Source organism: Numida meleagris, chromosome 19 (assembly GCF_002078875.1).
Source record: "Numida meleagris isolate 19003 breed g44 Domestic line chromosome 19, NumMel1.0, whole genome shotgun sequence".
Lineage (NCBI taxonomy): Eukaryota > Metazoa > Chordata > Aves > Galliformes > Numididae > Numida > Numida meleagris.
The window spans coordinates 1,085,194-1,110,389 of record NC_034427.1 but is presented as its reverse complement, the minus strand read 5'-3'; the positions used below and the strand labels follow the sequence as shown (position 1 = coordinate 1,110,389).

Below are 25,196 nucleotides of genomic sequence, written 5' to 3'. Positions count from 1 at the left end.
TAGGAGACACCTTCCTGTCCTGCCACATCGTAACAGATCAGGAGATAAGTTTAACACCTCCAAGAAATGTCTCCCACTATACTTCCAGCACTGCCGAACAGCAGCGGTCCCTTTCTGGCAGGAAACATTACTGTAGGTCTCAGTGTGGACATAGAATGAGTCCCCACTTGTTCATGTTACAGAGAATAATAAGGAAAGCCGAATGTTTGCAGCAGGAACTGTTAAACCACACAGTGAAGCCAAAGGTAAAGCGAAGCAACAGACCTCAAGGCAGACGACCTCTCACCTGCTACCTCTCCTGCAGATCAGTAGCAATGAAACCATGAAATTACTGTTTCAAGGACTTGTCTTCCAATAGCTAACTCACAGAAGCCGGTCTCATCCTACTGTTCAAGACGTGGTAACAGCATTAAGATTTCCCTCGCAACGCAGCACAGATGGGCTGTTTCTGAAGGAGACTACAGACCACAAAGGACTTCTTTTTTGTTTTGTTTTTAAAAAAGTCTTCTGGCTCTGCTTGGAGATCACAGGGCACCAGGTAATGGACTCTTATGGGAAGGGTGGATCCTTAACAGAGTCAGATAAAATATTCATGCTTCATCTGAAAGCATCGCTTTGAACCTCAGCCAGCATTTGTTTATGTGCTGCTGCCTACAGATATCCTTCAAAAGCTCACACGAGGCCTTTTCACTTCACAGCTTTTCAAATACACTGTACGGTGTTCTCCAGTTTCAATCCATTCCTTTATTAAGTACAACAGAAAAAATCACGATCATGAATGAGTCTACATATCTCAGCAGCAAGAGCAAGGAGTAGGTGGTCGCTTCAGACAGAGAACCCATTTCAGGCAAGCCTGGAGATCTGCTCGGCCTCTGTCTAGGTGCACACTTGCAACCCATTTATCCTGCTCACTGTTAGCAGACTGCAAATCTCATGAGATCTGCCTGCATCCAAAAAGCTTTTTACAAGAAAAAAAAAAATCAGAATGTTAACGTATTAATTCCCAAGCACACACATACAACAATACTGAATGGGAAAAAAAAACACCGAACTCCTTTGTGTTTGGGAATACTGGCCCCCAACTTCAGCTGCTGGTTACTTTTAAATGGGGTTTAATGGTAACTGTTGGATAAAATATTCTTTTTCCTCCTAAAACAGTTTTTTTTGAATTTACTTCCATTCCATTAGTAATTATCTCTCTTCATAAAATAAACTAAATTGCTTATGTGAAACGCATCTGTTGATTTTAATCTCCACCTCTCTTCCATAAAGGCTCTGTTCACGCCTGAGGAGTGAGCCATCCTGAAATCTGTGAAGACACCAACAATCAACACCTGTGCTTAACCCCATGTCTCGTACAACCTCCCATCCTTTAAGGATAAGAAAGTCTGCAATACTTTCCCTTAAACTTCTATGCCCTGCACTTCTGCACAACCCATTATTATCTTCATGCATCACCACTCTGTGACAACTATCCAGGGGGCATTTCCCAGCTTACTTCCAAGAAGTACCGCCCTATCAGTACGGCTTTAAGAAATATGGACCAAGGAGCAATGCTTTATCTCTCAGCAACGCAGCATAACAGATAAATGACAAACAGATTCCAGCGATCACTACACTCAGACAGTTTGAGACAGATCTGATCCCAGGCTAATTAGTGTAATTGAACTGAAAGAACTTAGGGTTTGTTTTCGTGTTATTAATAGCCTTGCTTTTTTTCCCCTTTATGTGCATTCAAAGAACAGTACGCAATCCCATTGACCTTGCAGATTTCAAGTCACCATTGCAAAAACAATTTTCGTGTTGCTTCACTGAGTTTTCATAGAGCACAGTTATGTTTATATATCCATCCATACACACATATTTAGCTTTTACAATTCCATTAATTCGTCTTTACTGTGACAGAACATGGTTTACATTTGTTGCAACACTCACAATTCTTCCATTTTTCAACAGTTCCAGAAAATCTGAAATTCACTGATTTCTTATTTTCCCCTCACAACCACCCTCGGTGACTAATATTGAAGTCTATTATCTGCAACTGTTTAGAGAAGACAAAGTACACCTCCAAAATGAAAACAGCAGCTAAATCAAAACACTTTCCATAAAGGTATGAAAAACACATTCAACTTATAATGCATTTATTAGAGAATGATCCTCAACAGCTTGCAGCAACAGTTCACCAAAGTCCCTCCAACTTACTTGCTACCAGCAGATTAAGACACAGCATGCCCTTGGAGTCATAAAACTATTCTAGCCGCAGAAATTCAGTTTGCCAAATAGAAAACAATCCCAAACAGATACACTCAACTTCTATTTAGAATACATAAAAGAGAGCCACTGCATGCACCACAGCTAAGGAGGTTCAGAATACAGGCAACATAAGCAAGCCACAGGCTCAGCACAGCTGTTAGAAGTAGCCTGGACAATCACAGCGGATGTTATGTTACCCCACCAAGATCTACAGCTTGCATTGCCAAGAGCTGCACACATCTGATCCAGTGCTCTCACACCTCGGGGATCTCACTGTTCAGAGGCACTGCCTGTGAAGTTTCATCTTGAGCTGAACTCTGCACATTCTCAAGGAAGAGTTTCCAGCACTCAGCTTTAGGTCTGTCAGGCATCTAACGCTTTGGCCTTTACTTAGGATTGCACATAATGTAACATCGCATTTTGAGGAAAAGTACATCACTTGCATTATTCTTATGAACTTGAGAGCAGGATACAACCCACAGGAGTCTATGTAAGATCCCAAGCATGTACTCCGGTGACGCTCCAGAGGAGTCTCTCACTGCTCAACTAGAAGTCATTCCAGTTATTCAAGTACAATGCAGATCAGCTCTGGACTCTTAAGAAACATGCTTCTTTTAAGAACTGCTCAGACAACCAAACTGAGGTCCAGCTTAAAACTGTCAAAATGATTTTAAGTCTTGCTGTGCATACCACCTCTTCACTGCAAAGATGATCACGTATTCCAAGAGCTGTATAATACACATGGAAATATACTTTTCATTTCATATTTCTTTAGCTGTTCTACACTGAGTTGAAGCACATCAATAAATAAGTTGGAAGAATTTAAGCAAGGTAGTAAATACTGGAACTGAGACAAAAAAAAAATGCTACATTCTAGGAAAATCACATAGTAAATGCATGCCACACGTGCAGAAGGTTAATTCCTTATCTGCTCCTTTCTCAAGTTCTGTGTCTTTCAGAACTTCCAACACTCCGCACATCACTACAGAAAAATAAATTTTTACACAGTAAAAAGCATTCTCCAATATAAACAAAATCAATTCCATAGATGAGTAATAGTAACATACAAGTCTCTTGTCTAACTATAATTTTGGTGATTCTGCTTACCTACCAACGCATAAGAAGAAATCAAACAGAAAACAAGAAACCAATGCCCACTTATGCTTGAAGAAAGCCTTAGGAAAAGAGCACTGTCCAAATACACAGCCTTAGAGGGTCTCACATTTCCCCAAAATGTCACACTGGTGTTTGAAGCGTAAACTCCCCTGTACTTATCCTCCTGCAATAGAAGTGCTTTCATTTAGGAGAGCCAGGAGTGGCATCTCCTGGAGAGAAATGTCAGTAGTAACACAGAATCCAACAGTCTTGGGTCAGCTTGGTTTTAACTACTCCACATAAGAAATAATATATAGGTTGCTCCGAAAGTAATGTCACCTATTTATTTCCATGGAAACTACAAAGAACACAATAACACTATTTGATAGAACAAATTGCCAGCTACTAAACAGTATTTCTGAACATAGTCACCACCATTAGCTATGCATTTTTTGCCAGCAATGAACAAGAGCCTGCATGCCATGCTCATAAAAATCTGCATGGCTGTCCAGGACACAGCTAGTCTTTCAGCAGTGGCAACAGCTGTGTGAAGCACACCACCCACCGCCTCACTGTGCTCACATCCACTGTTTGGTCTCCACAAACTTTCAGCAAGCATTGATGAACATCACCGGGTGCAATATTTTCTACACGGAAGAGTTCAATTCCTTTGCTCCATATGCACTCCCATGCCAAACACCATTCTGTCAGACTGCCCCTCTGCTGCCATCTGTCACACAGCAACAAAATGGCATGGGGTATCGGTGGGAAGGTTCAACCTCTACTGCCATCCCACCAACATCCACCTCTAAAGTTGTGGGCCAACATCATAAAATAGGAGGCATTACTTTCAGTGCAGACCTCATAAAAGCAAGGATTCAGGACAAGAAAACCTGCGGCTTATTACCAGTTAATATTATAAATTCTCATCAACTACATCCTTCTGTACACAACACTCACATTATGTCAGTGTATACCAAATACAACGCATCCCTGTAGGAAGTCAGTTATAACTCAAGTTTGAAGTACTAATACACATGCTCAGAAGTAGCTGTATTCAATGAGGTTATTCGGTACCAGACTGCTGTAGCTCCTGCTTTCTATCCTGCGCACAAACACAACACAAATGCCAGAATCCTACCAGCACTACATACCAGCAACAGCATCTTCAGTCATCTAGGCCCTGTATTTCCCTCCAGCTCAACACAACTACTACTTGTAACAAATCCCCAGTTAATAGATCTGACATTTCCCAACCTAACATAGCCTTCTTGCCTGTTGCTCAGTTTAAACCCAGGTTATGCAGTTATCCCCTTAATTTCTTCAAAAAAATTTCTATTTTCCTCACATGATCTGTGTGCCCATACGGCCAGAAGTAGTTCTTTCTCAGGTTACTAGTTCACCTTTACGAAGGCAGCCTGTAACATTTGGGGTTTCTATATTATGAAGCAAACACTGGTGAAGAGGTAGTGTCAGCTCTACTTTCTAAACATATTAAAATAAAAATCCTAATGCCATCTTACTTTCTTGAGCCCTGTGAGGCCCTAGCAAAAACCATAAAGCTCGATTTGTATCAGCAGAAGCACTAAAACACATCTTCATTTAACAATGAGATTAAGAGAATTCCATGAGTGAGATCACAGCCCAGGACGATTACCAGCAAATCCAGCCCCTCTGCAGCACATCAGCTCTCCCAGGGGCCCCAGAGCACGGCACAGACCTCTGTGGAGAATATAACTCATTTCCATTTTCCACCATTTCATTACCCACAGGGCTGGGGAGGTGACAGGTAGGACTAGTGCTAGAAACTTCTACAGGCAGGTAATAGATCCCTGTTCTTTATTCTGTGTTTCAAGTTACCTGTCATCATGTATTTTGAGGGATTAATCTTGACTTTGTTAATAAGCTATTATTATAAATTTGAGGCAAAACCTCAACCAAAAGCTACTCATTAAACAAAATACTAAAAACAACTTTCTAACCAAGGAGCTCTGGTTGCTTGATGCCATCATGATGGGTTACCCAACAGCCGAGGGGCTGGGAAGAGCACCCAGAAGGACGGATGCACAGTGGAAAGCTGATGGATTTCACAGAACCACAGTACCACGGGATCCCCTCCTGATTTGGAAGGGATCCACACGAATCATCGAGTCCAAGACGCAGCTTTGCACAGCACCACCCCAACCCAAACCCTATGGCTGAGAGTGGTGTCCCAGCACTCCCTGAGCTCTGGCAGCCTGTGCCATGCCCACCGCCCTCTGACACAGAGCCTTTCCCTGACCGACACAGCTCCATGCCGTTCGCCCGGGCCCTGCTGCTGCCCCCAGGGAGCAGAGCTCTCTGTGAGGAGCTGCAGCCGCCATGGGGCCTCCCCTCAGCCTGCTCTGCTCCAGGCCCAACAAACACAGCAACCTCAGCCGCTCCTCACACATCTTGCTTTCTAGACCCTTCTGCATCTGCTGCCGCCACAGAGGTGATCCAGCAATGACCAGAGGAAGGCAGGCTGGCAGCTGGGCACACAGAGAAGCCTTTCTGAGCTCTGAATTTGAATCCAAGCCACAGAAGAATATGTTTGTTGATTACTCTGTGACTGCAGCACTATAGAACACACATGCAAGTTATGCCTTGCTTCTGCTTACTGAGCTGGCTCCAGGTGACTCCTGAAGCTCTAGGATCACCACCAGAATTTGGGCTTTTTTTGTATCTACTGATCCACATGCTGCAGTGGTGTTTTAGCAAACTGACCTCTGAGACATGCTCAGGAATCAACTGAAAATGGATAGCTCCCATTTGTGGTAATAAAAATAGCAAGCTTAGAACACTTTAAGAGGGTCTGTATATTCTCCTGATTTCTGATAAGGTAAACAAATTGATCGATATGATTCAAGCGCTAGCCTGAACCCCACTGCAATATAACTTATTACAAACTAACACCTCAAAGTAAAGCCTGCTACAAAGGCAAGAATTATTTTTCCAAACCCTCCATGTGACAGAAAAAGCATTTCAAGGTTCCATAACACTTAATAGCAGAATATCAAAAAAACATTCCTTTAAAAACTGAGCTAAAGCAAATTAGGGCTTTCGAGTCAATCTCTGACTTGGCTTAAGGTAGAACAATAATTGCAACGCCTGAATCGCTCACTAACTTCTCCCACCAAATAAGATTTTTTCATTACTTTCCTTATATTTTTATTCAGTTGCTTTTTTTTTTTTTTGCCTGTGAGTTGCAAAAAATTATTGAAATGATAAAGAAATCACACTTACCAGCTCAACCACACTGGCCTTTGTAATAATCCAGTACACCACTGTACATCGCAGAGCATCTTTTGCCTTTCTCAAGTAAGGCTTCACTCTTCCCCGTAAGAGTTCTTAGCTATTCCCATGTCAGGCACAAACATATAAAGATTCTGTCCTAAGCCCCAGTCAATCGATTAAGTTGGTTATGGCTCAGTCTTCCACTTTTTAGTCTGAACTCCTCAAGCAGAGATGGAAGACACCACCACATCCCTCCTCTATGGTTCATGTACACAACCTGGGCTGCAAGTACCACAGCAAACTCCTCCTTACACACACCCAACAATTCTGAGGAGACTTCCTGGTGTCACTTTGCTTCCTCTACCTAGCATCTTGTACCCTTCCCAAAAGTGGGACATCTAAAACATCCCACTCATTTTCTAGAGCCTTCATGATTTTTCCCACTCCCCTGAAAGTTGCTGTAATGCTACACAGGTGACTTAATGGCATAAGTCACTGATGTACATCTGTTTAGAATAGTACACACTGCAGAAACAGCTTGGCACAGAAGTAAAACTTTAAAAAGAAACAAGTCAGCAGCATATTTTACCAAAAACCTTTGCCGCTTTACCAAATGGATTCATACAACTTAAGAATTTCAGTGACAACAGTGGCCACCACTTGGTTAGCGAATAGTGAACCATGTTTCTTGTTTATATTGGACTGAAGAATTATGACCAGAAAAAGCTGAGATATCCCAGAGGAACTCTGGATAGTTTGTTCTAGGTCGCCCTGGAGTCATTACTGCATAGTGACAAGTCTTGCCTTGATAACGAGTAAGGACATAAAGCAGGAGGTACTTCTCAAATTGTCTCTTTATCCTTTATGGACTTTAATCTTAAATCTAGCTCCTCTTGAACTACGATCTAGAAACAAATCCTGTACTACTTCTGCAGGGCTCATAAGAAAATTGATTTCTTAGACTTATTCATTGCCAGTTTAGATTTTCTTATGCCAACACTGTTTTTCACCGTTTCCATTCTCCATTTCAGCAGGTCCTTTTCAAGAAAAAGATTCACAACCCCAGCATCTTATCATCACTCAATTAGTACCATCTGTAGTACTTACATCTTCATTTCTCCATCCTAATTTATTGCAGAATAACGATGCTTCGGAAAAGAAAAACCTACAAAAAGCCACCACCACAAGAGCCTGGTATCAAAGAAAAACTAAGGAAAGGATTTGGTAAAGGAATTCAAGTATTTTTCTCTTGTTCATTCAGACAAATGACAGAAGGCTGGGTGAAGAAAAGTGCCAGGAAAGCACAAGGCGTTCACCTTCTGTCCCTCTCCTGTCCTCCAGATCCAATGCCTCCTGTCAGCCTACCTTCCCGGCAGCACGAAGTCACCCATTGCAGCTGCAAATGCAAGTTGCTCCACTAATCTCAGCACAACTAGTTCAAAACAAACATGTATTCTCCCATCATTCAGAACAGATTCCACAACTGCAAACAGAACTTCAAGTGCTTCTCCTGTCTGCTCTCTACAGTGCATATACAGCAGTGATTTTCAGCTTCTTCCCTAAAACCCTGCTGTCTTTGAATTTGCTACAAAAGACGTTCCCACATCCTTCATAAGACATTCAGGACTCTACAAGCTAAGAACCTGAGAACCACTAAAACCCCATACTAGTAAGCCGTGGATCCACTCACACACATTTATTTTCTCAAAGTCAAATAAATAGCTAAAATAATGTTTTTAATAAGTATGACCAAACTAAGGGAGGGGGAAGTATTTTCAGCAAGTGTAACTTGTAAACTGATAAAAAAAAAATGTATCAGCTGTAAAAGCATGAATTGAATTACATTCTCCTTGCAGCTAACATGCAGTTACCACCATTAGATGGAACTTGGAAAACAAATCACAAATTGCAGCTGCTCTGGGCACCAGAGGACTGCCTGTGAGGTGGAATGGCAGAATGCCCGAGTCAGGCAAGAGGTCAGGACAAAACATCAGAATGCTCAGCAAGTTGACTGTTTGCTCACAGATTCCCTAACAACAGAGCTTTTATGCATACCTAATGCAGTAACAGAAGGATATGAAGAAGATCACAAAAAGATAAAAAGCATCTGTTTTCTTTTTATACAAGCAAGTGACCTTGGGGCGTGCGCTACTCCTCTTTAAGAACATTCAAAACAACAAGTTCTTGCCACCTTTTCAAGACTAAACAAGGGAGAATGGAATGTTACATACTCCTACCACCTCATCATGGGATGCACAGAACTTGGTTATGGGGATCACTCTCGCCTTACACCTTCGAGTGTGCAATAAAAGAATTTAATGACGCTATGGTCATACTCCGCCAGGCCACTGCACAATGCCAGCTCGTATTTCACAGCGATACAACATTACGTGTGGACTACTGTTAGGATTTTTATTACGTAATAGTTTCAGTTTTATCAGTTTTGTTTAAACCAAAGTATTTTTGGTATCAGAAAACTTACTCTCATTTCTGTCTTAAATGTGTTGTGCTTTTTTTTTTTTTTAATGTACAGTAAAAGGACAACTTTTAACACAAGAAGCTTAATGCTAAAGCACAAGCTGTCCAGTAGAACAAAAACACTTGACACATTCTTCTTCCTGCTGCCAGGATAATTAGAGTAGCTAAATACTACCTTATCCAAAGAAGCAGCGTGACATCTTGCTTGCACTGCAAGGAAGAAATGTTATTTGGATTAGCAGCTAAACAAAAATACGGTGTCAGTTACCCAGAAGTCTGGATTAGAGTCTGGATGGAAAACATCCTTTGTGCAGTACATTGTTATGGTGTTATGTACCTTTTCAGATATACTTCTTATTTTTTTCTTTAAGGTGCCACAGAAGCATACGATTTGCCCAAAATTCTCTGATGTACACACGGACAGTATTGCAGAAGTGAAGAACATATACAGTCTTTGATCATCTTAGAACAGAACTGATCAAAAATAATTCTGATTTAAAACCTAAGAAAATGTAAGAGTTTGTGAACTACTCAGGTTTAACTGTTCCTGCTAGTCAACAGCAAACCATTTAGATTACATACTTCACATTCTACCATTAATGACTTAAGTTTCAGATTAGTTTAGGAGTTTAACTGGCTACTCGCTGTTTTATTTTGCTCAGCGCTGAAGTTTTTGAACCACAAATAATTTTCATTACACTTTAAGACATCACTTGGTGTTTTTTCCTAAAGCCAAAGTGAAAGTTTCACAACTTTAATCCTAACAACATTTCACTGATGTGGATGCTAATGCTTTGTTAACTTCCTACTGTCACTGACTCCAGGAGGCAAGCTGGTTACACACTACCACCCTGCACGCACACTTACCTGGCCCCTTAAAAGCACTGAGGTCCACAGATGAGTAACTGTGCTGTTACACCCACCCCTGTATTCATACAGGACTAGGCCTATAGACACAAGTCTCTGTGGTGATGTTGTAACGTAGCAGGGGAATCCTGCACAGGTCAATTAGTAATACTTAACAATTCCACCCACCTCCTCACCGCCCTGCAAAGAAGGGGTTTCCCTGCATTCAGTCGGTGAACTGCTAGTGCCTGATTTTACTTCCATTAGCTCTTTGCTTTTGCAGCTGGTTGCATTTAGCTTTCCTCAAGAACATGGGGTTTATACATATTGTCGTCTTATTAGAGACATTTGGCTAACAGTGAAACAGCGTAAGAAACCAGCATCTAATTTTGAGTTGAACTTCCTGTTCAAACAAGTAAGGAATTTTCACAGTCCACATCCGTTGTCCTGTCAAAACAAGCAGCCATACTTTGGTTATACTGCTGAAAACAATAGTTTTGAAAAAGCTGACTTCATGGAGCACGTTCTGGCAGATGCCATCACAGCAAGAAGGTCACAAAGGCTTGAAATCTTACTGAGCAATAGCAGCCCTGTGAGTTTTATCAGAAAAAGACACGCAAAATTAAGTACAAGAAATTTCTGAAGTATTTTTAGGTTCTGACTATATTGCTATTTTCCTCTCTCAAAGTCCACCTTGATTTCCAAGCAGCTAGAAAGCATTTCTAAGTTTTCTACTGTCACGCTGGGCAATGCTATATCCACGTAATTGCATATAATGAGAAGTGATTGATATGAAACTCATTGTTTGGACCTTCGAAACAGCTAGCTGGAAGCTCTGCCTACTTTCAGACAGTCAGAAATAAGAGTGATATCATTCTATGGATTCTTTAAGATACTGTAACTACAGCAGGAAGATTTCAGAAGGTCACTACCCCTCAAAAAGTGGCAACAGGTCCAAAAAGTCAAACTAAGTCAACCAAGGGAGCTTCAGGCAGGATCAGATCCTGTTTCCCCTGTGCAAGCCTGCCAAGTCCTAATTTTCCATCTTTAAATTTACACGGAAGTTGTATTCCCCCAACCACGTATGGGAAAGGTAAAGAAAATGCAGCTTTGATTCTAATGAAGCAGCAACAAAACTTATGTCAGAATTTGCCTGCTCGCTTCTCTCCTGAGTTGCCATGCTATGCACACACATATAAAAACAGAAGAATGACAACAAAGGAAGCTTAACAGAAGTGAGTGCCTGTGGGTGAAAAGAAGAGCCACATCTAAACCATCCATCACCTGCAAACCGCCACCTGTGTTCGGGCTGGACCTATGGAAAAGAAACACTTTCAGGGCTACGGGTTTTTCCATTTGGAATTTATATCCATGAGCGAGAAGCTTCCAAGTCAGGACAGTGGGAAGCGTTCCAAGCACAAACAACACCCAGACACATTCCACATAGGAACAAAGCTCTGAGAAAATTACAGTCATCTATACAGAAAACAAGCTAGAGCATACCTACCTGATCATAAAAGTTAGGGAAAGAGCAGGGAGCTCAGTACACAGCCGCAAGCCTTAGTCAATACATACCACCAATTGATTTTCTTTCTGTGGGAAAGCCAAATCTTTCACCAACAATCACGTTCTCACCGCTGAAAACCGATATGAAAAGCTCCCTTGAGGTTACTGTTCCTTCAGAAGCATTTATCAGGCAGTTTCACTTCCTCTTCCCCCGGGAGGAAGAGCCAGTTAACCATACACAAACTGTCACGATTTTCCCAAAGCCGTGCAAGAACATACACCCACAGAACAGAAGGCGGCATCAGCAAACCTGCAGTGGGGCAAAGACAAGCATTTATCTGGCAACGCTGCTTCCAGGCCCGAGGCACCACTTCTGAAAAACCTCTCACAGAAACAGAATTTAAGATAACCATTTCCTATTATACCAGTCCAGTATCAGAACTGCTTCCTTCCAACAATTATCTTACCGAAGTTAGAAGCTGACCTCTTGTTTGCATTGGTCTTTGTCTGAAACAGGAACTGCAATCCTCTGGTTCAGGGTCTAACCCACGTATCTCAATAATCATCCAGAAATATCTGCTCTCTATGAGTGGTCTGTAGTCCAAACAGTGGCTTTAAGTGGTCCAAAATACCAAGTTGCTCCTATTTTGTAGATTGGAAGGCCAACATGGTTCAGAGGCGCACAGATCTCAACAAGACAGTGAGGCCCAGCAGCACTCACTGCTGCAAGTGGCTTTGGAACCACTACATGAATAGACTGAGCAAGAAGACCACTGTCGTCGTGCTTTACAGTTAGCGCACCATGCGTATGCCTGTGTAACCAGGAAGAAATATATCATTATATTCTTTAGGGCCTGCAGTCTTCATGGCACCCACACAGCCTCAGAGAAAAACAGTTTCATGCAGGCAACAACTTCTTTAAGGACAGCCTGACCAGAACTGACCAGCAGGGTCAACACCAACTGAAGCAAAACTAGTCTTTGTTTTAACGTCATTCTTCCTTTCCATTCACAACACATTTAGAGCAGGCATTCAAGAACATTAAAGACCATTTCTTATTTTAAAAAGTACCTTTCCCCTTTCTTAAAACCTACAAAGCCTCAAGTTTCTAAGAAGTTTAAGTTGAAAATGTGGCAATAACACTAACACCAGCTCTTTACTGATGAAGCTTTGTCAGTGGTATTACAGAAGTCAGCTTTGTTTAAAAAGAACACGATCGTAACATTTGTGCAACTGCTTGAAAACTTGGTAACCTCAATGTTACACTGTCATCTAGCTGTTAAAATTCTTTCGTGTAGGTCACAAGTTAATCGCTGAATAATTTGTTATAGTCATACTCTCTCTTGGGACAGAGATGATCTCTATTAAATGTACGTATTTTTTGTCACGGTATGAATGTAACACTGTATCACTTACTTCCACAAGTAGTGCTTAGCTACCAGCACGTAAATGAACTGCTGAGAACCCAACTTAGCCACTTGGATAACACAGGTGAAGTACCTTCCTTCCTTAAGTTGAAGGTGCAACAGCAGTTCCACTGACTGCACTGTCCCAACCAGGCAGAGCAGGACAGCAGCTCCTGGCACTGCAGGCATCAAAGCCACAACAGCTGTGGATTTCAGGAGCGCCCATCACCTGATTCTTTCTACTGCTACCCCACTAGCAAGCAGCCTGAAAGCATACGAGAGAACAGTTACATACTTTGCACAATGGACAATGGACCTCAGAGGTCCAGCCCTTCATTTAAGGCTGTTTCTTTTGTAGATGTTTATATATATGAAAAATTTCATCACATCAAGTTACACGATCTGTTAAAAGCAGAGTATCCTCCACAGTTCAGCACACTGTTCAGTTTAAGGCTGATTCTACCATGAAGTGAGTTGTTACAGTAAACTTTTGATATTTGCAAGTGACGCTCCACAGCCAACTTTTCTCTCTCCACTTTTTAAAAGATGAATTGTAACTGTTTGGGCAGCAGCTACATTGTTCACACTACATGCTGAAATCTTACATATGCTAGGACATCCTAATCTTCCCCAAGAGCCTATAAAATTCCTAATTTGCACTAAAAAATAAAAGAGCACCAGCTACTTGGGAAAATGAAGAGCCTGCTCCTTGCCTCAAATCCTTCATTTCGGCATTCCATCCATATCCGCGTTCCCAACACCAATGGATTTTTGTATTCACTTACTTTGTGGTTTAAGACAAGCATTTAAACATCTTCAGACCATACAGAAAATCAAGAATTAGACGATTTCCAAAATAAACCTATGCTTTTAGAAAGTCCAAAGGAAAAGGCAAACAACAAGCATGTTTCACAGAATATGCCATGTCTAACGCAAGCACCGATAACCCTGTATCCATTACCAAGAGGATCAAGAGTCATGAAATCAAAAGAAAGTTACACAAAACTCTGCGTCTAATTCCAGATACCTGTAGTTTAATTGCATTTCACAACAAGGCAAGCATTGCTGTGATTCATTGAAACTTGAAAAAACAGTTATCACCAGTTTCCACAAGTCAACACACACTAAAATATCTCAAATCAGTTCTGTGAACAATTAAGCCAAGTTTTCCTTTTCGGTAGTTTTATTCTAATGTGAAACACGAAGAAACAAGCACCCAAATAACTCCAACATAGTATGAAACTTTAATAAAAGTTGTTTAGAAAACAAAGAGCAAAATTTTAAAATGAACTGAAAAGCTTGACTCCTAATCACACATCTTTCTGACATCAGCAAGAGTACTTTCAGACTTTCAAAGAAAAAAACAAAAACAAAGATCTGCTGTAGAAACATTACTCCCAAAGACTGTTGAAACGCATAACATGAAGCTTCAGAGACAGACAGCTTTATTAACAGGAGGCTTAATTTTAAACAGTATATACAAATCACATGACTTTTCCAAAGTTGGGACCACCTAGTAACCTGTCAAAACAAAATTATGCTAATGAATTACAGAAGCATCTGTGTAATGCAACCGCCTCTTTATTGAAGTACACCTTTGTACAATCCTTCCACACATTCCTGTACTGGGGAATCCTCTCAGGATGCAGCGCCGCACAGGTTTCCAAAGCTCTCCTACACACCACAGGAATAAAACTGTTGCCACTTGCACCTCTCAATTTTGCCTGACCATACACCTCAGTGTTCCATGATAGGCAACGCCAAAAGGCACTGTTTTTCCTTGTCCAAAAAAATTAAAAAGAAAAGTTTAAAGATTGCTATGTTTAAGTACAATGATTTGCAGGGAATAGCAGGATTTTTCAGGCATTGCCCAAATCTGAAAATTTATCACAAGCCAAGCAAGGATGAACCAAAAATTTCTACTTCTCACTCGTGTTATTACTTCCTTTCCAATTTTCTATGAAAGGGTTTTACTGTACAGCAAAGAAAATGGCAACTCTTTACAGACTTGGAATACAACAACAGCACAAGTTTATTGCAAAAATATATAGTAAACTCAGTATTTTCAAGTTTTGGAGAAAAATAAATTTTTACCTCTCGATTCACCCATAGCAGTAATTCATGACAGAGTTGCTGAAGATAAAAGCTTCTTTCATATATAAACTAATTTAAAACTTTAGCTGGACTCCAATCTTCTACTAATAATCACCGCTTTGGTTCTCTTAGCAGAGACTCTATGTAAGGAGCTCAAGAGACACATGAGAAATACAACATCCATATCCACCTAGCGTCAAAGATCCTATCGCAAGTGATTCATGTAATCCTAACAAATCAAGCTACTTAAACAATAATGAGCATTTTCAAGTTGTTACTTCTACTGCAAATGTTTTAAACGTACTATAAAACTCATGTAATGTTTGAGGTTAGCTATACTCGTGGCAAAAGTCTTATTCTGCACAGTTATAATTGCAATATATAAATAACTAAAGGTTATTCCACAAAAAACAGCTTGAATTTTACAGAACGATTCTGCTCATACTTATAGGAATTAGTTTGGTAGACACATCAGCAATGGGCATAATTCACCTGTTCATACAGTGAGAATCTTGGAAGAAATAAAAATACATACACAAAACAATTAATCTGTGTACACTCAGAATTCGTTCAGTTGCAGAGTAAAATCAGGACTTTAAACAAAGCTTTGACCTGTAAACAAAGCAAATTCAGCCAGCTTTTAACCAAATCTAGAAATAGCTATCTATTTTACAATGGCTTGCAAGAGCACTCACTGAAGAGCTTCACCGCCTTCGTCTATTTCCCTTATCCGAAACTACGAAAAACCAGCTAAGGTTCCTTGATAAGCACTGAGTCCAGCATAGTTCACCAAACTTCTACGATGAAAAATAACCTGCCTACCTTCTCCACACGTTTGTACGGGAAAATCCACTGCGCGTGTATCCTTGCAGTGTTTCTTCTCTCACGGCTAACCCAGTGCTCTGTCTTATCAAAACAAGTCTGGTTTACAATTTAAACAATCCACAGGTTCTACCCTGGAAATACTATAAAAACCAATCCAGATGCATTTATCACAGCACTATGAATATCTATTCTACAACTATTCCATATTAACAGCTACCCTAAAACAAGCTTTACTTTTCTTGAGCCTATAGGCCTGTCATTTAAATCAACGACTGCTGCCATCGCTTCATCACGAGACTCAAATGCAACCATTGCTTCTCCCGTGGGCATGCCCTTTTCATTGTATTTTAAGCACACTGAACCAGGGATCACTTGGTAACCGTAAAAGAAATCCAAAATTTCATCCACCGAAACAGTGAAGGGCATATTTTGCACTTTAATGACGGTTGGTCCTGGCTTCCCAGACCCTGTTCCAAAACCTGGGGGTCCACTAATATGTATATTTCCTGGTCCAGGTCCGAACGCGGGAGGCCCACCTAAATGCCCAAGACCACCAGCAATTCCTGGAGGGCCACCAGCAAAGCCAGGGGGTCCACTTAAATTGCCAGGACCATTACCAAAACTCTGCGGGCCCCCTCCAAAACCTGATGGTCCACTCAAATTAGCAGGGCCACCTGCAAAACCTGGGACCTCAATACCCGCACCAGGCAAACCAGCACTTGCAACCGCAGGTATTCCCGGTCTAGCATCAGGAAAGCCACCTATTCCAGGTGGTGGCAGAGGAGGTCCAAATGTGCCAGACCCACTGAAGTTACCGGGGAAATTGAACGGAGGACCGTTGTTTGCATCTTTAGGATTTCCTCCCAGGAAGGCATGCTCATCCCCAGCAGGGGGCTGCGCTCCCGGCACAGCTGCGTTTCCTTGTATTGGTATTTTTAGGATCTTCTTCCCTTGAGACGGTGGGTTTCTCTCAATATCTCTCATTTCTTCTACAGTAATCAAACGTAAAACAACATCTCTTCCATTCAGCTTTTTACGGTGCAAACGCTCTGCTTTCCGAGCATCATCTTCAGCTTTGAACTGAACCAGTGCTTGTCCTAAACCTTGTCCATTATTATCAACAAGAATTTGTACAGAGTTTTCTTCTACTGCCAGTCCCTCTAGAAACTGAAGAATTTCCATTTTTGTTATGTTGTACGGAATATTAGATATATGTGCACACAACTTTGGCGAGCCTGACTCCGCCTCAGCATTCATGATGATCTCTCTCTGGTCATAGTTGAAATTCTGCAACCTTTTACGAATCAGATCTATCTTCTCTAACATTGCCTTTTTAGTAATTGGATGAACTTGAATAAAACGATTCCCTATGTACTGCTTATGATGACACAAAGCTGCTTTGTAATCAGCTTCATTCCTGAACTCCACAAAACCCTCTCCAATTGCCTTCCCGTTCGGTCCATAAGCTATATAGATGCTGTCTTCAACTATATCCAGCTTTTTAAAAAAATCTATCACATGCTTGTTCTCCGATTCAAAGGGAAGACCTTTTAAATAAACACAGAAACCCTGCTCGTGGGGAGACCGCGACCGTGATCTTTTCTGTCCACTGGGAGATTTGGACCTAGAATGAGCCTGTGGAGGAGGAGGGTGTGGTTGCCCAGAGGGGCCCATGGTTTGCTTGAATGTGATGTGGCCTCCGGCAGCCACCCACTGTCTCTCTGTCGCGGGACTAACTTCAACATACCGCTGAATCATCAGCATTCTGTTTCGTTTCAGTGCTTCAAATGTATCTTGAGGAGAAAAAAATTTAACTAGTCCATTTCCATTATTTCGACCTACATGATCCTTCAGCATATGGATCGCATCCACACGGAGCCCAAGGAAAAATTCTTTCACATCAGATTCTGTCGCAGAAAAGGGCATTCCATGAACGCTGACATACAAATCGTCTGGATTGATTGGAATTGGTTTGACACTACTTTGAGAATTCATCTGGATAGGATTTACAGGATTCATGGGACCAATAAACAATGGATTCAAGCTGCTGTTCATATTCACTGCTGCTCCAGACCCATTCATTCCAGTGGGTAAAGGTGCTACGGGTGGAGGATTCAGAGGAGGCATTCCTGATATGGGAGGTATAGGTGTCATTGGGGGTACTGGGGGCACGGGGGGTATTGGTGGAACCGGAGGAACAGGAGGCAGTGTGGGTACAGGAGGAGGAACAGGAATTGGAGGAATAGAAGGCATTGGTGGCAAAGACGGCATAGCTGGAATAGGAGGGATCGGTGGAGGAGGTACTGTGTTCATTGGGGATGCTGTACTAGGTATGGTCGAGCTAAACGTGGGGCTACCAAAAGTACTCCCAAGATTTGGAGGTGCAGTCCCCATACTGGCAGTAGAAAATGTGGATATGTTTTTATTGCTCTCATGCACAGTAGTAGAAGCTGTTACTACGCTAGGAGAAGGATTATTAAAGTTAGGTACAGTAGTAGGCAAGTTAACCCTTCCACTCATCCCGGAACTCGGTGGTGCTCCCGACCTGCTAGCATTTGCTGGCGGCATATCTAGATTGGCAGTTTCAAAACGTCTACGGCTGAGCTCTATCATGTTTTGCATTTCAGTTTTACTGCTCAGTAACAGTGTTACTTTTGACCCTTTAATTGTACCACCTGTGCGCATCATACCAAGCCTTGCATCTTCATCAGTGGCAAAAACGATGAAAGCCTCACCCAGTTCACCCCCTACAATATGCACGCCCCCATCGGGAATGGTCAATCCAGAGAAGAAGTGGCGAATGTCCATGGTCCCCGCCACAATCGGGAGACCTTGCAAGCGGATGACCACAGCCATGCTGCGCTGAAACAACACACACCTGCAGATGAGAAAAGGCAACGGCTATGTCAGACTACTGTTTATGGCACCATGCAATTACCTACAGACACCATCTACTATGTTTGTTTACATACTCCTAACAACATCTTGTTAAAATTAAGCATGTTCATATTCCAAGTTCCTTGTTCATGTTTGTTTACTTCCCTAAGACTGAAGTATTAAGCATTAACCAACATAATTTGCGTACATTTTGCACTAGAAATTCCAAAATATCTTACACCAAGACCCACAAGCATCAGTGCAAAAAGTAAAAATTATAACCAAAGGAAAAAAACACCTAGGGAACAGCAAAAATCAAAAGTATCATATTCACATCTGAATATTTAATGGAACATAAGCAAAATTTATTTACCCAAGCAAATAAAGTCAAGTTAGCATACCTATATAACATAACTGGTAGGGTATCCACTGCACTTGGCAAAGTGACTGACAAAAATTCTGTACTACTATGGGCAAAAAACAGTTCTCTTTTTCATTTAGGGAGGAATTTTATCTCCTGCCAGGTGATGAGGGCTGAGAATATACAGCTGGTTACAAACAGAAACTCATTGTGGACAACAGCGTGAATCACACATCCTGATGAGGGCCATCCAGATTTTTCTCCTACCAAAAAGCAGGAGGTCTAGTTAAAACTAGCAACTATAAGATGGACCAAGACATTTTGCGACTTCACAGAGCACACCTAAACTAGTTTAACATGTACGTATCTCCTAGCTAAACAGTTGGCCTTTAAACCTTCCAAAACCAAGCTGTAACTTTTCAATAGCTGCAGACATGGTGTCTAATATTACACTTTCAGTCTCTGGCACAAGTAAATTACTTCCAGCTTCACAGCTGAGGTTAGTGGAAGCTTAAGATCAATTCTGAACCCTGAGGTCACATCAAAAGTACAAGGTAAGAAAACTAGGAAATTCTCACTTATTCTCCACATGCCTTCTCTCAAGCCTCTGAAAGCGTCATAACAATATCAACAGGACTAATTCACCAGTTCAGAAGGCAGCCTGTTATTCTAAACACTCACAGTAGTACCTCATTTCCATCTGAACCACTTAACCTCTTCCTCACCTCCCAGAGCACAGGCCAGTTCAATCACTGTATGGAAGAGCTCCATGGTTCCCATTTGTCAAATATAAATGGTGTTAAAATACTCATTAGGCCTTTGAAATTGAGAATGAACCAGATGACACGAGGCAACACCAGGAGGCAGAGTACCACCAAAGAGACCATACTTTGGCAACATTCCAATGCTATGACCAACTGACAGCTATCTCTCAGCACTGGTATTCCTTAAGTACAGCATCCCAGCATTACAGTCAAATTTTAGCTAGCTACATTTGCCTGCCTAAGTCTTCCAGTAAGCTTAGCACAGAAGCACCTGAAATGCATCCTGAACTACTAGATAAAGCCACTATCCAACAACTTAACATGGCATAAGGCTGAATTCAGTGCTTAATGAAAGTAAGAATTCACAATCCTTCTACACAGAAGAAGCAATTCTTTTGTTTGCATGACAGGACTTCAGGTTACTCAAACGGACACTTAAATACTTAGTTCTGTTGCCCATAAAGCAGCGTTAACCCCTTCCACACACTAATGACCTTGAGCAACACATAGCATTACAGGGGAGGAGCCAGGCAGGGAGGTCTCCTGTCCCTCAAGCAAGCAGCAGAAGCCCCCAGCACAGCGTCAGCTCTGCAGCTGCACCCGCCGCAAACGAGCTCCTGACTCCTCACTGGGCCAATGTGAGCAAGAGAATTCAGCTTCCACAATGAATATGAAAACGTGACAATTCTGCCTCTACAAACCACCAGGAAACGCCCTACTTCATCGGGGGGGGGGGGGGGGCCAGAAACAGAAAGGGAAATATGCACTCAGCCTCAAGGATTCATTTTTCAATAGCAACTTTCCCTACTCACTGCAAGGTAACTAATGAAACGTTGCATCCATCTCTTCTAGTCACGCTTACACTAAACTCAAGAATAATGTTCACTGCCCAAACATTTTCCAACTGCAAGAAAAAAGTGGTCCACGTGAAAAATAAACAGGTCAAAGCAGGAACTATCTATGCTAAGTACACATCCAAGAAAGCACACGAGGCTTTTTGCACTGTTAAAACTGCAATATTTTTCAATGATTCTGCAGTTTTCAATTTGCCTAATATCAGCAGCCATCCCTCAAACTGAAGTTAAAATGAAAATTCTGCTTACTTTAAGGAAGCCACACTAACGGCAAATGTAAAATGTTCATTAACTGCATTATGCTACAGGATCGCTTTCCAATTAGGTGATCCTCAGGCAACCAAGGGCCATAAAAGTATCCCTGGTTTTGCACCTACACTCTGAAAACTAAAATAACAATAACACTAATAGTAAAACTGCTATGTCCTGTATTGCCTGTTACAGAAATAATTAATTTCCAAAGCTTTTTAATGCATCAAGAATCAGACATTTCAAGTTTCTTCTGTTTACTGGAAGATTACTTTTTCATGGTCACTTCCTTGCGAGTGTAAAAGGCATGACAACCTGATGTGGCTATGAGCTAAACATCGGCAACTTAGGAAGGACTTTCTTCTCAGATCTGCTGCTGTAGAAGGCACACGGTCAGAGCTGACAGCCCGCTAGGCAGCCACGGTTCCTGACAGTGCTGGGAATCTAGCCCGGAAGGCAAATTAACAGATAAGGCTACAACAAGAATTCTTGAAGACTTCAAGCATTCATAGAGCTTCTGGGATAACGCAAGCATCACAATCTCACGTTTAATTCAAAAACTCATTAAAAATGATAAAAAGTATCCAAGTTTTGTTACTAAGCATGCTATTTAGGTTCACTCCAGTTATTGACAGAAGAACACAAACAGCTGCATAGGCACAGACTTGCTAGAAACACTAGCTGTAATAACCTCAGCCTAACTAATTCCACACATGATACAAAACAAGTGCTCAATATTCAGCAAAAGCTAACAGTGGCATGATATAAATAAAAATTTTAAGGACTAAGTCAAATATTTTTTGCAAGAAGTATTTTGTTAAAACATAACAGCTGCAAAATTTATCAGGATTTCGGTGTTTTAAAAAAGCATAAACTTTGCTTCTGTGATTTCAAAAAAAAAAAAAATCTTAAGGCAGTAACAAAAGGGCCAAATTCCACATTTATAAGTCAGATTTATTTCAAGGTGCACTCAGGAGACAGTACGCAACTTGTGCCAATTTCCACACTAACCATAAAAGCAAAGCCTGCTCACTTATTTCCGTGTTTGCTCCCTAACAAGCACCGTAGGCGCAGGGGCAGCATCAACAGAAGGGGTTCTGCCCGCTGCCAGGCGCTGCACTGGGCTGTAAGAGCAGCTCCTCCTCAAGCTATTTCACACACAAGTGTTCTTTTACTGTTACCTGTGTGCTTGGAGATTTTCTTGGAGAGACTATATCCCAAAGTTAAGCTAGGGACAAGCCATCCCCAGTAACAACGCAAGGTCAGAAGTGGAAAGTAAAAGCCTGCCTACAATTAACCCAAGTCATCTGATGAATCTTGACAGACAGCACTGTCAACATGCTCTTAAAACACTGATGTTAGACTAGAGAAGGGTGCACAAGATGGCAATATTACTTCTGTCTATGAGCTAGTCAGTAAAACAAGCAGGAGAGCTGGGTCATAGGCATGAACTGACACAATACCATGAGAGCAGCGTTTCAAAATACATGGTTCTTTTCAAATCAAGGCAGGTATACCAGATTCAATTCAGCCCCCCGGCGAGCATTAATGTACAATACCTGTATGGCACACACACAATGCATCTAGCAGTTCTTGGATGAAGAACTGGAATAACATCCTAGCTGTAGGATTTGAAGTGTCTACACTGAGACTGTCCAGCAATACTTACAACTGCAGGCTACGGGGTTTTCTTTGTTATTATTCTTTTAATTTACTTTTTTATGCTAAAATTAACCTGTTAGATCAGGAAAGGTTTGAATTAGCTCAGAAATGACTGTCTGATCCTTTTAAATGCTGCAAAACTTAATCAGAGCCAGTTACTATAGACTTCCACACTCCAATAGCTGGAGACAGGCAGACGTGCAGCCTGCAGTGAACTAGCTACATTTTCAAACAGCAAAATCACTGGGAGAGTGTTACAGACTGCCACATGCTGATGAAATAACGAAACTTGAGTTTGGCAGAAAACTCTATTCTGTGAGAACACCGCTGCCAGAATGAGCATCACCAGTGGGAGACAAAAGAAAAAGACCACCTATGGATAATTTGACCCAAATGTTTTCTGATATCGAATCAGGGATTCCAGAAGCTTCAATTATTTCTTAAAATATAGTCAATATGTATAAAAAAAAAGAAGTCTTCAATTCAAAGTCTCTTACCTGCAAAGACAGATGTTTTTTTCTTAACAAGTAGCAGAAGCCAAGCCAATCCTGTGGGCAACCAATTAAAACCAACTTTTAGACTGCAATAAAGAATAAATGGAGGCAAAAATCAATGCAGGCAACACAACAGCAGTAACAGTCCACAAAGAACTGCATATACAGAAAGTTCAAACCTGCAACCACCACAAGGAACTGCAACATAGAGCAGACAGGAGTAAGAGTGCATTTTCTAATACCTTCTCCCTGTATTCTGGTAATTGTATTGCAGTTTCTGTACAGTTTGGGATGTGAATACGCCTTCCACAAAGAACACAGCGAGAACCAGAAAACATTTGAAGAATCTTTCAAGTTTCCCCATTTCCAACAAGTGAGCAAATCACTCTTTCAAAAACAAAGGTTAGAAATCAAACACTTGAAAATTCTGAATTTTCACAAACCTTCACTCCATCAATAACACCAGCACTCCTTTCTCCAACAAAGCAACACACACCACAGCTCAAAGTCTCCCTACAGGCCCTCCTCAGGAGCCAGGCCAGATGTTGAGAACAGGCACCGCTCAGAGCCACCTCCAGCTAGTCACAACGACAGAGCACACTGTAAGAACTCCCTGTTGATGTACGGTACTTCCATTTGTAATCTGCTGTTTCATAATCCATATCCTGACCAAATGCCCAGTTTTTTCATCCTTGAAAGTACAAAATGTCCTCCTGGGATTATAACTCAAAACAAAAAAAAAAAAAAAAGAGAGAGAAGGAGCGCCAAGCACTTCACAAGGCAACATATACATTGTGTATTTAAAAGGAGGGATGAAAAACCTCTTCCTCTTTCCATGCTTCACGTACAATCTCACACTCAAGATTTCCTTCTCTGGAACTCTACCCAGAAAAGAACTACTCTAAGCACAAACACCTGTCTGCTCCTCAGACAACCCAAGCAAGCAGTTTTCAGTTATAAGCACCTTTATCAAAATGAAATTACGAAGAATTACAACTAAACCATCCACAAACTTCCCGGCAGAATGAATTAAAACGAGCAGATATACGCATAGATCCTCAAGGACATTCAACAGCAGGCTTACAAATAAGAGATATCACTATGTTCTTCAGACTTTTATTAAAAACGCATATAAAAAATTAAGACTGATTTTGTATCACAACCTTAAGAAAAATCAGACAATCAACAAGAGGGATTCAATTATATACTTTCATATCTCTCAGTTTGAATCAGTAGTTTACAAGGCAGGTAAGAATGTAACCACCTGAACACCAGTGTCATGCAAGACCACATCTGCTTCCTGGAACAGATAAATCTTTCATGCACAAGGAACATTCCCCCAGAAAATAATTTCAGATACTTCCAGTACAGCAACCACAGCGTTGCAGATACCCCCTTCCACAACAAGCTGAAGATTCGTAGTGGACTAAGACAACGTGCTACGAGGGCAGGCACGGCGTACACCAAACCAAGCAGCATACCTCAGAAAAGGTGCGAAGCTCCGCTCTATGTTTAAGCTTTCCACCAAACATCACTTCTGTTTACTACTTTGAATGCTGACAGAGAGCACCCATCGCTCTCATAAAGACGCCCTTCCCAGCCAACTTCACGTGCAGGAGCATAGCAGGGCGGCAAACACTGACCAGAGGACAGGTGCCCCCCACAACACCAACACCGTACCTCTGTGCACCTCCGGGGCTCCACAACAACTCGCAGGCTACACGCCAACAGCCACTGCCATCCGCTGCCACGGCACGCCCGATGCAGGGCCCTCGCAGGAGTCCACCGAGGAGCCAACCGCCGGCTGTCCTGCCTAGCCCCACCACAACGAGGCGGGTAAGAAAGTCACTAAGAAGAATGGATAACGTCAGGAACGGCTGGTGAAATAAGAGCCGAGAGCATTTTCCAAAGAAAGTTCAAAGAGACTGGAGGCGAGGGGACCCACTGCAATATCCGCCGTCGCAGAGCTCATTTTTTACTAACGACAAACGGCCTTAAACGACTGCACGGGAGCTTCCCTGGTACTTACAGGGGAACCTCGAGGCGCGGCGTCGACGCCGCAAGCACCAGGGCCCTCCTTCCCAGCAACGCGGGGAGCGTTCGCCCCGCTCCGCCCCCCGTGGCCGCGCTCCCCGCGGAACCCTGTCGGGCCCGGCCTCGCACCGCCTCCTCCGCCG

The 25,196-nt window shown here is 41.9% G+C and overlaps 1 protein-coding gene across 2 annotated transcripts; it reads right to left on the bottom strand.

Moving 5' to 3' along the window:
* Positions 13,857 to 25,019, bottom strand: RBM12 (RNA binding motif protein 12). 2 transcript variants are annotated; one of them, XM_021416701.1, is made up of 3 exons: positions 24,700 to 25,019; positions 23,023 to 23,105; positions 13,857 to 18,636 (listed from the first exon to the last, which is right to left on the bottom strand). In XM_021416701.1, the coding sequence occupies exon 3, from the start codon at positions 18,612 to 18,614 to the stop codon at positions 15,972 to 15,974; it is 2,643 nt and encodes an 880-aa protein (XP_021272376.1). In that variant the 5' UTR covers positions 18,615 to 18,636; positions 23,023 to 23,105; positions 24,700 to 25,019; the 3' UTR covers positions 13,857 to 15,971. The 2 variants fall into 2 exon arrangements, with proteins under 2 accessions (XP_021272376.1, XP_021272375.1); XM_021416700.1 differs by having other exon boundaries at positions 23,023 to 25,019.

Coding starts and splice junctions, on each gene's coding strand:
- RBM12 (XM_021416700.1), bottom strand. CDS start 18,614: ATGGCTGTGGTCATCCGCTTGCAAGGTCTCCCGATTGTGGCGGGGACC.